Here is a 14327-nt window from a genome sequence, read left to right as displayed (position 1 = left end):
TGCCAGGAACTGCATGAAAACCAATGGAAGAATTGAGGCTTGCCAGCTGACATGGGGTTTTTGGGACCTTGCTGAAGGTCTCAGGAAAGGACTTTCAAGACAAAGACAAATCCATTAAAGACTATAGGGGCACATCCCCACAAGTAGGAATGTGTGTTCCCCAGAGACAAATAGCAACAGCACATTTGTGCTGTTGCTAGTTGTCCCTAGGGAACACCCCTGCATGCACACTGGCACATGGCAAGTTGCCCCAGGCCAGGTAGAGGAGACTGGGGCCAACAGCCTTACCTGGGGTTCTGGGGAGGCTCCCAGGGCTCCAGCAGTGGTGATCTGGGCACACAGAGCATGGCCAGCAGCCAAGCATGGCTCTGGCTGGCCAGGCTCTGGTTTCAGGAAGCGTACACTGCTACCATGTGTGCTGCCCTGCTTTTTTCTGGCACGGGTTTCTTTGACACCGAGATCTGGCGGTGTCAAAAAAACACCACCATGCTGCTAATTAGCAACACAATGAATGCCTGCATTTGCAGCACATGCAGTTTGCAGTGCTGCAGACCACACATACACACTTGTGGAGGCACGCCCTAGCAGCCTTAGCTTCCAAGAAGGCAGGATAGAGAGAACATTCAGAGGACCCAGACTGTAGCAATTTCTGAGGGGGAAGTTTGAGCTGATATTGGTGGTAAGCCTTTCCTTGAGCTTGAGAGGACAAAGATCTCACCTTCTAAGTGAATTCATCCATGGCTTGTGAATTATAAATGATAAAGCAAGAGTTTGATAACCTGGTCTGTAGTGGAACTGTGGTGACTGAACACCCCTTCAAAGAACCAGTGAGCCACCTGCTCCTGGGGAGCAGAGTGAAGGCGGGGGAGGTGTCATGGGATGGAGTCCTCAAGGATGGCCATGATCTCCTAAGGCCCCTTGACCTTGCCAATTTGGCCCAATGGGCACCCTCAGTTCTCGCCCACCACGTCTTTGATGGAAAATATAAAAATAGGGAGGCTGCCTTTAAGGCCTCTTGGATATGGTTTGATAGACTCTCTGAACCCCATGGGTTCCCAGACCTCTTGTAGGTCCCATTTCACAACAGGTGTTTCGGAGGCACCCTAGCCTTATGGGCTTTATGTGTGGCTCCAACCACCCCTTTACCATGCCCCAAGCCTCGCAGATGGTACTGGCGTTGTCTTGCCTAGGTATCATAATTAGGCCCCTTGTCCTCGCTGGGCTCTCCGCAGCCCTGTCTCTGCGCCCCTCTGCACCAGGGTCTGTGCCCTCCAAATGCCGTGCCCTCTCTGGCGCCGGGGTCCCCACGGGGACGTGGGTCCCCAATGAGGCCTCCTCCTTCCCCAAATAGCCTCACCCAAACCACCAGTCTTATACAATGACAAATAAAATATAAGACCCTGGGCTATAACATAACACAAGCTACATAAGGTGTGCTCGGCCCCTCTACATTACTCAAGCAGAACCCAGTCATACCGCCACTTACTTCAGGGCTCCTCCCTTGACCACCAGCAGAGAACTGCCTCCTAGTCCCCAGCCTGGGGTTTATATGGGCCCAGGGCCCTGCCCCTTCCAGCCAGCTGACCAGGTACAGGTGCAGGCTAATTTCCTCATTAGCTGGTTGCCATGGCAACCTGCACCTGGGCTCCTGTCTGGCTCTTTGAGCTCTTCCCAGGCAGTTTCTGCTCTTTTAGGAGCAGGCACCTAAGTGCCCTGCGACAGGGTGATATGACTGAGACATGAGACACTTGGTGGTAGCAGTTGCTGGAGTCCAGAGAACAGGGAACCATTAAACTGGATACAGACAAAGTATTGTAAAATGCACAAAACAAAAGATACTCAGATACTCTTGGAAAAGGTGAGTGGTACCACATTTTCAGAGAGATGAGATTTTTGAATTAACAGTCTAATTTTAATAAAACTACTCACCGTGTTCCTATGCAGACAAAGTTTCTGCTTGAGACTGTAGTTGACCTGTATGTAAAATTTCCACTGTCGTAAGTAGAACCTGTGCATGCATAAGACCACTGCAGGACCCGGATAAACATGTCTGACAAGAGCTTTTGAAACAAAATGTTTACAGTGGCATGACTGCTTGGTATTTGTCATAATGCCAAAGAATGCCACACAGCTTGTGGCACCAAACATCTCATTCCAATATACACAAAACAGTAGAATGCCAGATAAGAAATGGGCATCTTTAAAACAGTGCCTTTTGAGACAACAATTACAATCAGCCTTTTATTTTGTACATAGAAGTCTTAACTTTTATGAAGCAGATTTTGTGTTAATTTAAGGTATAGAATATGGCCCAAAGTGTATCAAAACCATAGCAATTTGGTAAAAACCTAATTTACCATTCATAACTAAAGTGATGTTAAACCGTTTGTTAGAAACATGTGCAAACAATTTCTTGAAAAAGTCATGTCCCTCTTATATCTTCTGTGCATATCAAAATGGATACATTAAAGAATGAATTAAAATATTTGCACAATATAATTTAGAACAGCAACAAATGCAAATATGATCACAATGTGTCAAAATGCATATGCTATAGGGGTTGGACCACATTTTATAGTTTCCTTTCTCATCCCAGTGAAAACTGTGTCCTATAATTTATAATCTGAGAAGACCCTGGACAGATGTGTACTTTTTGTTGCCCTATCAGGATTATGCAGTTTAATATATGGGCAGATTTTGTTACTCTATTCTTTTGTATTGCTCAAGCTGTTCAAAATGAGCAAAATTGGCTGTATTCTATGACTTTGATTCCCTCAGCCTGTTGAAAGTCTTAGAGGGTAAAGACTGGTATAGCCAGCTGGAGCTCCCAGTGCAAAGGGCATGTTAGAGGAGGGCAGCTAGATACGTTCAAAATGGCAAGCAATTCCTTCAGGATCACATAGCACAGAACATGGCAGCATAAAAGAATGAAAGAGCCATGTCCAGCCCCCCATTCTCTGCTTTACTACAAGCTTGCCCTCCAGTGTTCTCCAGTTTACTGACAAATCTGTCCCTATAAAATAAAACTTAAAAAAATAACACTCACTTTTCCTTTTACACCAATGTCCATGTTGATTGACACTCACTCTAAACAAAATACTAAAAAATCTTTTCTTTATGGTCCACTCAGGTTCCTCTGTTATCAGTCAGGACAAAATGGGCAGATTTTAATAATATTGCACTACCTGATAGTTTTTCCGTTTTAACTTGCATAGTATGGTTTGGTTTGTAGTTCTGTTTAAAGCTTCAGACCTTTTCTCTTCACCAGATTGATACATTATTTCTTCATTCTAGTCTCCTGTTTTGAAATACTTGGGAGTACTCATATGAAAATGATGAATATGTTCATAATTGTGTCCATCTTTGTAGGATCCAAACCTAAGTAAAAATATTGAATATTGGGCAAAATGAAATATTCTATGTAATCAAACTCTGCCATTTTAAAGTGTAATTAATATTTCATCTTAATTATTGTTGGTATTAATTTCTTATAGCAATATGCCATAATTTAATTTGCATCATGATCAACTATAAATCAGAATCCGGTCAAGTGAGAAATGTTTAACAGAAGCATTTAATTTCTTATACTGTGGATTCATGTAATGGGATTAATGTCCTGGACAGTCTATAAATAAAACTCCAGGTAACATGTTTTGAAGTTTCACTTTTTCACTGAAATCCTAGCCCCATCTTACCATAGGGGGTTTGCACTGTTAATGTTTCACACTTCTTAGTCTTAAAAGCATGCCAAAATGTTATAAACCTTAGATCAATGGCATCATATATATTTCATACCACATTTAAACTGTCTCTTAACTTGTGTTTGACTGGTATGGTAGGTATGTTCAGACAAGGAAAACCAGATTGTTTATTCAAAATGTCAGCATTAGACATGTAAAAACCATAACAATTTTCTTTTAAAAGTTATACAGGAATTAAAAAAAGTAAAACTTATGCTTTGATGGTTGTCATTGTCCTGCTTTCAAGCAGCAGCTAAAGAATATCAAACGGGAAATAATTCTACATTGAAATCAACTGAAAAATATCTGGACTTTGAATCCTGATGGTAGGTAAGTTTCAATATATGGGATACAGTGTGTAAACCCTTATGCATGAATAATAAGTAATGATCTCAATATCTGAAAAACAGACATTGAAACTTACCTCAAACTTCACTACCACTTCTGATTTCCCACCTGCCCTCATTTCTCTTACTTCCTATGTATTAGCAGGTAAATGTAACCATCCATGGAATAAATGAGACCTTCCTTAGCCACAGGAAGATCAAACTTCCACAGTATTCTCATTGTCATTTTCCACAAAGCATACAGATAAACTGCCTCAGAACTCTTTTCCTTTAATGTTTGTTCTGACTCCTCATTATTCAGGACTCATATTATTTTAAATGGTCTCCATAATGAATATTTAGCATTTATATTTCATTTTATATTTCAAATGATAATACATTATGGGTTTCATCCTTGGAAGTGCCACGGAACATACAACATGTAACTCCCATTACATTTCAAAAGGATTGCAAATGCTTGTAATCTCTCAGGATCAAATCCTAAGCATGGGGTAACTTACACATCACTAGTGTGGGGTAGGTATTAACTTCAATTTTCAGAGCAGTACATGGGAGATATAGAAAAGCTATGAGACTTACTCAAATCATATGCCCTATCAGTGGGGGGAAAAAAAATCAGGCTAGAAATCAGGGGCTCTGGCCTCTCAATTTTGTCTTGGCCATATCCCATGTTGTATTAAACAATTTTATTGGTAGTGGTGTTCTTTTTAAATACACTAACCTGGGATTGAAATGAATATCCTCAGGAACTTGGCTGGGGTTGATGACAATTTTGTCATTGTCAATATAATTATCCAAGTCATCTGGAATTCGAAATTTAGCCATCTGAACTTCTGAATCACTTAGGCCACCATGAGAAATGCGGGCATAACCCAACCTATCAGGGTACAAATGCAGAATTGCCTTGAAACAGCAATTTCATTACATTAAAACTTTGGTAACACTCATAGTTACCATTGCAACTGACCAATATCATTCTTTCCATTCCTATAGCATCCTTCATGCAAAATTTTCAAAGCAATTTACACATGTAAACTTTACAACACAAATTTGCAAAAGGAAAAAGGTAAGAAACAGTGTTAAGTGCCTAAGACCACATGCTGGGCAAGGATTATTGCTTAGAAAGCACTATGTTGTAAGTTACTGCTTTTAGAATAGACACACTGATACAATCACTTGTCAACTTTTTCAATTAAATCACTCTGAAAGTCTCCAATATGCATTCAGGGAAGGCAACTGAACTTAAAGTGCGGGAATAGTCATAAAAGTTACTTCAAAACAGTCACATAGGGATGTAGCTGGATGTCCGGGGCACATGGACAGTGATGACTTCCAGTTGCCACATGATAGCAATAGTGATCACATAGCTACCAGCAACAATTGCTTTTTTGAACACCTCCCCCCCCACAAACACACACAACTCAGCACCCAGTGTGTTTGCCACATTCACCCTTCCCTAGTTACACCACTGCTTTAAAAATTACTCCTTGAACAGCAGTTACAGACAAACATTTTTCACTATGTTTTACTCCTATTAACATGCCAGAATACATATAGCTGTAGCACAGTGAGCTAGACTGAATTCTCATTCATGCATCGCCAATGGAATTATTTACAAGCAGCTTGACTACTCTGGCCCTAGTCCAGGAAGGCTCTTAAACACGTGCTTAACTGTAAGCGTGTGCATATTCTCATTGACTTCACTATCAGTGTTGCTGGAGTGAGTCCAGAGCACTCAACATCTTGCATAAGCCTGCCCTAAAATACAATTTCAGAATTCATAAAATCTGCGTGGTGATATGAGCGTCCAAAAGAACTCAGCTTGGTTTTCGCACTGCAGGATGAAATTGCAAAGCTGAGCCTTGAGGGATAGGGCAAGAGAAAGGTGTCTTTTTGTGCATTAATTGAGCAGTTCTAATCTGAAATGTCTTGGCACACAAAGATAGAACTCTCATAATGACATTTTTATAATTTCACTTTACACAGTAGAATCACAAAAACTCTTAAAATCTAGCTTTCAGTGTTTCATCTTACCTCATATACCTAACCACCATAAATAGTTTTCTTAACACTTTACCTTTAGCTAGTCTAAAAAAATAAAGAACTTTGTAAATTAAAGAAAAGAACAGTGTAAATTTAAGTTCTTTTGTTCATATGAGTTATACAGATTTCTATCATAATATCTAAAAATTAGATATCTAGATATTAGAAAATTAGCATCTTTCAAGTCAATAAGTCATCCATTATGACATACCTTATTAGTCCACGATACATAATATAATCACACCATCTGTCATAATCTGTATTATCAATATCCTGCAGGGGAAAAGAAATCAAACAAATGAAGAAAAATGTTTCTTCAAAGACAGTTTACATTAGTATCATAACCCATGGGTAAACATAGTGCAAAGAAAGAAAAATGTGATATTAGATCCAGAGAGGTAAATGAAAGAAGACTCATTTTTAAGGCATTTTTAAGATTTTAAACTACAGTAATATTTACTAGCAGGTAAGTGAAATATAGAACTCATTTTAAAACAAGCTGTGAGAGTTTTTTGAGCGTATAAACTGTATTTTTAATTCATTTAATTGTTATTTGTAGTAGTAGTAATTCAAGATTACCAAAACATTCCCATTTTCAATTAACTCTGTGTAATCTCTGGATCCAGGAGCTGAAGTGATATATCCAAGAAATACAACCTGCTTAGAGCTAGCCCTTAACAGCTTTGCAACAGCTCTGGCCTGGAGTTTTCTGTCCAAGTCCTCTCTGGAAAAAAAAAGTATATTTTAAAAAGACTATTCTGGCCCTTAAAAAAAAGAACACTATTGCACAGAAAACCACCTATAGGCTTAACACATACATACCTGTGTAACTGTGTACAACAAAAAATTACAATGATAGGTTGCTTTTATATTTTATATTTTTTCAGGGCTTCATTTTTTCAGTGCATATAAAACTGTAGGTTCTCTCACTTAAGTACTTTCCATGAACACTTTGTTCTATATTTTTTATACAGTGCTCATCTGCAGGTATTATATTTGCTGTGGTCAGTCTGTTTACATTAGAGGTATAGCTATGCCAGCACACAATTGCCTCACATGTTTAGGGATGTCCACAGTTCAACATGATTTCTGTTATGGACAGGACAACACTGTCTTAGAATTTTGCTATCACAGTATAGTGTAACTTACATGAAGTCGTTTTCCTAATGCCACTCAAGAACTATGCCATCCTAGAAACACTACTGACAAAAATGGCCACCCAGAACACCTCAGGTAATTGTGGTTTGACAGTATGAGACTTAAGTGTCACAAAACCCTGGTTGCAACTTTACAGACTGTAGCCTAAGTAAAACCTTACTATGCCCTGTAATACTATGTAAGGTACTATGACTGAATCTTAACTGTAATACACTGTAGATCAGGAGTGGGCCTGGACTGGATAAGTAAAGCAATGCTTGATACAAGGTGCTCTTCCTGAGACCCTTCTGCCTACAATCTTGCAGTTTGTTGTAAGTGGGGAAAACCAAGTCCCTCTCTCAAAGGACAGACAAATGCTGGCCATGATGGTGAGGGAGTGAAACCTCTGTCAAGAAAACTGTAGGACTAGCAATACTGCAAGCTCCAAGCATTAAAAAATCCTGGGTAACACCTTACAAAACATAAGATTAGCTAGAATTAATAAAAGGTTTGTTGTAAAATAATACAGTTCAGGTTATTTTTGTCTGCCTTCTACCTTTAGAGATTGAGTGTATATTTACAAGCCATTCACTGCATCTAGGAAAGCTAGAGACATTTTTTATAAAAAATGAACACCAAGATCCTTAAAATCATTTGACTACTGGAGCTTGAGCTCTAAGAAAAAAAAACTTGGTAAATACTATGAGAATTGGCAGCACTAGTATTCTTCCTTAAATAAACAGAAAGTTAACCTTACTATTTTATTCCACTAAGAACAATTTTTGAGTGTAGAAGGAGGTGTTGGAGAAATCCCTGAATTGGATTGAAAATTAAAAGACACATTCCAATTGAAACAAGTATCAGCATTGTACTCTTCTTGTGTAAAGCCACAAGGCCAAAGGTCTTGCATGAATGAACATTCCATTATTACCGATTATGTCTATATACCACTCATTTTGCTAACAAGAATTCCCACTGTTTACAGGGGTTCTTTTATGATTAAATTCCTATCTGACTGCAAAATTGGGCATTTTTTACTGGATAACATAGAGAATAAAGTAGAATAAAATAACAATACTTAAAGTCTCAGAATCTGTCCATTATTATTACTATGGATTATACAGCAGCATTCAAAACACTTTTTTAAGGAAAAGACTCAGAAAGACAATAGATTTGTTAGTCACATTATGCTTCTGAGTTGCCATTTTTTATTTCTGATGCTGGAGGCAATATTTCACAGTATTAGTTCTAGATGCCCAGAGGTATGACTATGGCCACATACAAGCATTATTTTTCTACTAAGAAAAACTATGAGCATGAAATAATGCATTCAATTTCTCCTGTGGGAAACATTCTCCTTCTGGGAGAAAGATTTTCCAGGTGTCAACCTGGGAGATCTCTCTTGCAAGGGTAAATGTTTATCCACTCCCCTCCTGTTCTGGTCCTGGGGAAATGGGGAAATGAACTAGCAGGGCAATGCTGCCCCCCTTCCCCAGACCTGTGACTGCCCAAGGGAGGGAACAGAAGAGGACCAGAGCAGTTCAGTCCCTAGTCTGAGAAGCAGGTGGGGGGTTTACTGTGCTGCTTCCTCCACTCAGCTTCCAGCCAGCTCCTTGTTCCCCCCCTACCTCCTCAGACCGGGGTCCTCCAGCTTAGGGTAGGGGCTGGAGGTTTTGCCATTCTGTTCCTGGAGTCTGGAAGCAGAACAGAGGCTGCTCCCAATCTGTTCTCTAGTCTGGGGAAGGTGCAAGGAGTGTTTCCCTGCCACTCCACTCCCCCTGGAGACCAGGAAGAGTAGAGCAGCCACCATTCTCCATGCCATCCTCAAATCAAGAGCTGAACACTTGTATACTCTGTCTCAGAAAGATTTCTCCTGGTGGAAATTTCTCAGAAATTAATACCTGTTCATGGCCTGGATTTTTTTTCTTTGTTTACACAATGTGTTTTATTGGAAGCCTCAAAATCTCCCATCTTTCAGTGCAACAAAAATCAACTCCACACTTAGCTCCTTGAATTTCTTACTAAGCCACACTTTCTGCACCTGTAGCCAGCTCTACCATCCTCATATAACATAATGAAATTCTTTTAATCTACTGAAGGAGGATCTGATCTAAACAAACAGGTATACACTATGATATAAAACCAGTGTAATAGCTTTTTAAGGTCTGTAACAATGACAGCCTGGATACCAGAGGCCCAAATGATTTTAGAAGATGCATTCTCTTTTAAACTGACACAGCAAGACCCTTTCCCCAAGAATTATCTGCATCTCAGTATCTTTTCTGATGTGCCTGATTTTAAAACAGCATTATGGAAGACATTTACACTTTAAAAGCATTACTCAGTGCCAATTACATTTTGCTTTCCATTTTCTATGCCATGGGGTTAATAAGAAATACACACTCTTCATTTCCAAAGTGAGCAACAACAAAATCCACCAGCTTCCCTGTAAAGTTGACAGTCATGGAGATGGCTGGGGCAATCTCTCCTTCAGGGGATGGGAGAAGATGATGAGTAGATCTCACTATTGGGTATCTTGAAAGAACCATAATCCTAAATGGAAATAAATAAAAAGACTGTTGAACGTCTTAGTTCTAAAACACAATGCCTATGGTTTAGACACAAGCAGACCAAACACATTGATATCCGACCTACTAACACTGGTCTAACACTGCTCTACAGTTAATAAAAGAAGGTAAGTGGAACTGGATAATAGTTAGTATGTATGGATTAATTTTAGCATTTAGAGCTTGAACCAGTTCCTCCAAAGTGAATGAATAGACTCTCTCTTCAATGGACTTTGGATCAGACTCTAAATTTTTAGCATAGCATCTCAGCAAATTTATATCTGCTAGTCTCATGACAGCAGGCTCAGTGCCAAACTGTACAAAACAAATGCAGCACAGAGTAAAATAGCTGTAAAAATGAATATATTCAATATCTGTATTTATAAATGTAATAAAATCATTTTTAAAGTTTTTATATTAAAAAAATCAACAAATACCTGAATAAATTATTTAACTGTTTTGTCAGTTAAAACTTTGTTAAAAAATTGTCAGTATAGTCTTTCAATAAGGAAAGAAGCTGCAAAGGGTCTACTGTCAAGCACCGAGCACCCCAGGAAAATGCGAAAATAAGATCACTGTGCCATTTACAGCTCCTAATAGCATAGCCCTTCCAGACAAAGTACACACTTGTTATGGTGTCCCCGACAGGGTATGGTGCATTTCAGAAAAAGTTTCCAAAAAACCCAGCAGAACTTCATTGACTACCTCATAACCTACAGAATGGTGGGAGGCAGCTAGAGGAGGGGGGGAGGGGGATCTTTTGAAAATTGTGTTTATACAATAAAGCCTAAAACTACCCAAGAAGAGTGGCTCAGGGAAGGAGAGCTGAACTAAGTGGTTGGTATCCTGCAGGCAAAACAGGACTTCATGCAAACGATCCTAATATAATTTTTTGGTTTATAATATTTACAAGTAAACCACTCCTAATTGCAAACCTTCTGTTTTTTTCAGCTCCAGTCTAGACATTTTTCATGTAGTTTTTACTGTCACAAAATATTTTATGAGGTGGTATTTTAGTAGGAAATTTTATCAAGCAATACTCATCCTTGATCTGCTTGATTCTGCCTCCTTTAAATCAGGGGTGTCAGACCTGCAGATGTGGGTCATCCAATCTACCATCTGTCATAACCCAATGATTTTTAGTGCCTTGGCACATTGGAATTTTCCCGCCACATGGAGCTTTCTTTGCACGGTGGATTTCTCAGCTGCAGAGAGAAATCCCCGGTGCAAAGAGTTTCCGCCACACATATGCAAATTCGTACCCCATTATTGGCTGATTCTAAATTATTCCTACGCGGCAGCTAGCAATTGGCTCGCTAGCCGTACAAAAGGTTAGAGTGGTTTCCGCCCAAGTTGGAGGACTCCACAACCATCTCATGGGGAACTCTGAGCGTGCTGTGGAGCCTAGCAAACTCTGCGTGTGTCTTGGAGGAGGACAGAGAGGCCCGATCAGCTCTTAGCGACTCCCCGTCATAGTGTAATTTGACGTATCCCCTGTGTGAAAAAGCGCTCGTGGAGTCGTATATCGATGACTCATCTCGGTTCGGTGCGGTTCGGAAGAGATCTCATTTGCGTTTGTTTGTCTGCAACTGCAACTCAAGCAAGTTTCCTCCCTGCACTGTGACCATCGGCAGTGTAAGTAAAGCTTTCTTTATAAAACCAATACACTTCCGTGCCTAACTCTACTCCATCGTGGAAAAGCCCCACCTGACGGTCCGGGCTACTGGCCATAGCCTTAGACCGACCCTCGGTCCCCACACCATCCTCACCTGGTACCAGAATGAAGGAATGAATGGGAGCAATAGTTGGCCCATCATGGGTTTGCACCCCTTTATCAGCCTCAAACTGCTGTGGGAAGAGGTGTTGGTACAGCGCTTACTGAAACTACCCCTGAATTTACCATTCCCCATTGCTGGTGGTGGTAGCACTTGCCTTCAGGGGTGAGCAACAGTGACTGCAGTAGGGGCCATGCCAGCACCCACCTTGCAGTAGGAGGCTGACAAGGGGACACAAATCCACTTTAACCCCTGGCTGCTGGCCATGCTGACATCTCTGTGGCTGGCACCAGCGCCTATTCTAAGTTTGTGGTGCCTCCCCCAGCCACAGCAAAAGATGAACCTCTGTCAGCACCATGGGCAGCAACCACTGCAATCAGAGTAGGTGCAACACCTGCAAAGCAGGGAATTTGATCCACAAACTAATTTGAGTTTGATACCCCTGCTTTAAATCTTAAGCCTCTGGCAGAATCTTCTAGCCAGGTGTTGTTAGCAAGCTTCATATGCCATAGAAAATCCTAAATCCACCTAGAATTTCAAAACAAACCAATATCTCAAGGCAGGGCTTTCCAACTTCTTAGTGGCCAGAGGCTACACACTATGGGGGTCCATGGTCCTCCCCCACCTCTCCAGATGCAGGTTCCCCATTGCACCACATGGCAAGCTACCCAGGCACTACATGCATGGGAAGAATCCCCCCCCAACACTGCACTCTCAGTAGAAGGTTGCATGGCCCCCCTACAGCTGCACCCCATTCATAGGTGGGAATGCGCCCTCTCCCTCCCTTCTCAGCCATGGGCTCCCCTGCTGTACACATATGATTGATGGTGATTGTATAGCCACTGCAGGCTACACTACCCCACCCCCTGGGGCAGGGGAAGGAAGTGGAAGCTGGAAGAGGAAGGGGGAGCCCAGAGACCTCAGCTGCAGCAGCAGCCAGAGCAATGTGGGGGAAGAAGGGGGAGCCCAAGGATCTCAGTTTAATCCTCTGCAGGCTGCATACAGCCCACGTGCTGTCAGTTAGACCATCCTGTCATAAGGTGTTACTTTGAGACAGCAAAGATCTTCAAACACACCTGACTAGTAGTTGGTCAAGAAGTAATAAAGAGCTGTCCACAAAACATATGGATACTACTCTTTCTCCACATTTCCTTGTGTACAGTACAAGCTGGATTAACTTAAGATCATCAAAATTGCTAGTCAAGCATAGTTACATTCTCCAGCTTTATCCTGCCCTTTTAGCCTAAATCACAGGTTGGAGTAAAACATAATGAAGAGAAATGTCAGCCAGTTATACTGTTTGCAATATTGCCCTTTGAAATGTGGCCAGACTGCATGCTGGTAGGAATGTCTTCCACTACATTGCAATGAGTAGGAGAATTCAGAATGCAGAATTTGAAAACTGGCCCTTCTAAAAATCAGTACCACATTCATCTTCGTTAAGTTTTACAGCCAGAAACTTAGTGCATATTGTTTTCAAATTCTAGTTACATTTATTCTGTGAATTTTCTGAGGGTTCATTTGTCCACTTTTGGAAAACCCAAGGCTGTATGGTATGTTCAGTTGCCTTGGAGTGATCTTCTACTATTAAAGCATATGGCATTTTAATTGGTATATATTTTTTTAATCTAGGTCTTTAAAAACGTCCCATGCCTTCTGTATCCAAAGACAACTCACCCCCAAGTGTGATCTCTTGTACTTGGACCAAAATCTGTGTAAAAACCCAGTTTTTCTCCTAACCACATTGTTGGATCATTATTCCCCATGAATGGCTTGGAGGCATCACTCTCTATAATGGTAATGAAGTCAGCACCTAGTAGACAAAAATGTTTTTAAAATTGTAACTATGTCAATATAAAAATCAATAAGCTTCTTTCTGACCCTACTGGGATTTGTGCAGCACCAGTTTATACCACTCCTATAGTAACCAAAGTACATAATGCAATATAAGATTTCCTCTCTCTTCCAGTAATTGAAGTATTCTCTGAATCTGATAGACTACAAGGAAAGGAATATTGCCATCTCAAACAAGGAGTCCTTCCATCAACAGCTCAGGCTGCTTCCACCAAGTAATTTCTTAATAACACCCTCCACAAGATGGAATTGTAGCCTTACTTCACTTTTGGAGCATATTATTTAATAGTGGGGGCATCCACATGTTCATTTATGAGCCTTCGCTACTGTACATTAAATTTAGTACCTTTAATATGAGGTACTAGATAAAGGCACAGTAGCTATGCTAATGCGCAGTAGCGAAGGCAAATGCTTTTTTGTGATGCTTAATGTGCAGATTAATTATACTGCGCATTAGCATGGTTTTTGCTGTGATGCGCTAATTCGCAGTAGAATAGTCCACTGTGCATTAAGATGCCTCATGTAGACATGCCCAATGTGATAAAAATACTGGAAGAGGAGACAGTAGCTCAGATGGTTTGCAAAGAGACACTGATATTTTCACTTCTAGGCAATAACTTTACCAGGTACAAGGTAATGCTTGATCCTTTATCAGGTATTTGTTTACATTAACATACAAAGATAATATAAAAGTTACAAAGAGGACATTGTGTCTAATAGTTAGAAATTAACATGTTTTTTAGAATTTGCCTAAAAAATTCTTACTATCTTTTTACTTCTGAATTATTATATTTAGAAATAACATTTTACTAGTAAAAATTAATGTAGAGAGGAAATAAAGTAAATAACTAATCCTGTCATTCC

The 14327-nt window shown here is 40.3% G+C and overlaps 1 protein-coding gene across 3 annotated transcripts in view; it reads right to left on the bottom strand.

The window, feature by feature from the left end:
• Positions 1-1735: 1735 nt before the first annotated feature.
• The window catches only part of CWH43 (cell wall biogenesis 43 C-terminal homolog), a 59288-nt gene continuing 46696 nt past the window's right edge, over positions 1736-14327 (bottom strand). For 2 of the 3 annotated variants that reach the window (XM_014517658.2, XM_025198329.1), the window contains 6 exons: positions 13287-13422; positions 9671-9820; positions 6710-6854; positions 6342-6403; positions 4809-4964; positions 1736-3378 (listed from right to left, as the gene is read on the bottom strand). In XM_014517658.2, coding sequence (XP_014373144.1) covers positions 3291-3378; positions 4809-4964; positions 6342-6403; positions 6710-6854; positions 9671-9820; positions 13287-13422 — 737 coding nt within the window. In that variant the 3' untranslated portion in view covers positions 1736-3290. Of the gene's footprint in view, positions 3379-4808; positions 4965-6341; positions 6404-6709; positions 6855-9670; positions 9821-13286; positions 13423-14327 lie in introns of those variants that run through there. The other variant, XM_025198330.1, reaches the window with a different exon arrangement.

Source organism: Alligator sinensis, unplaced genomic scaffold (assembly GCF_000455745.1).
Source record: "Alligator sinensis unplaced genomic scaffold, ASM45574v1 scaffold134_1, whole genome shotgun sequence".
In the NCBI taxonomy this organism is placed as follows: Eukaryota; Metazoa; Chordata; order Crocodylia; family Alligatoridae; genus Alligator; species Alligator sinensis.
Note: the sequence above shows the minus strand (reverse complement) of the source record. Positions and strands in the feature narration are given on the sequence as shown.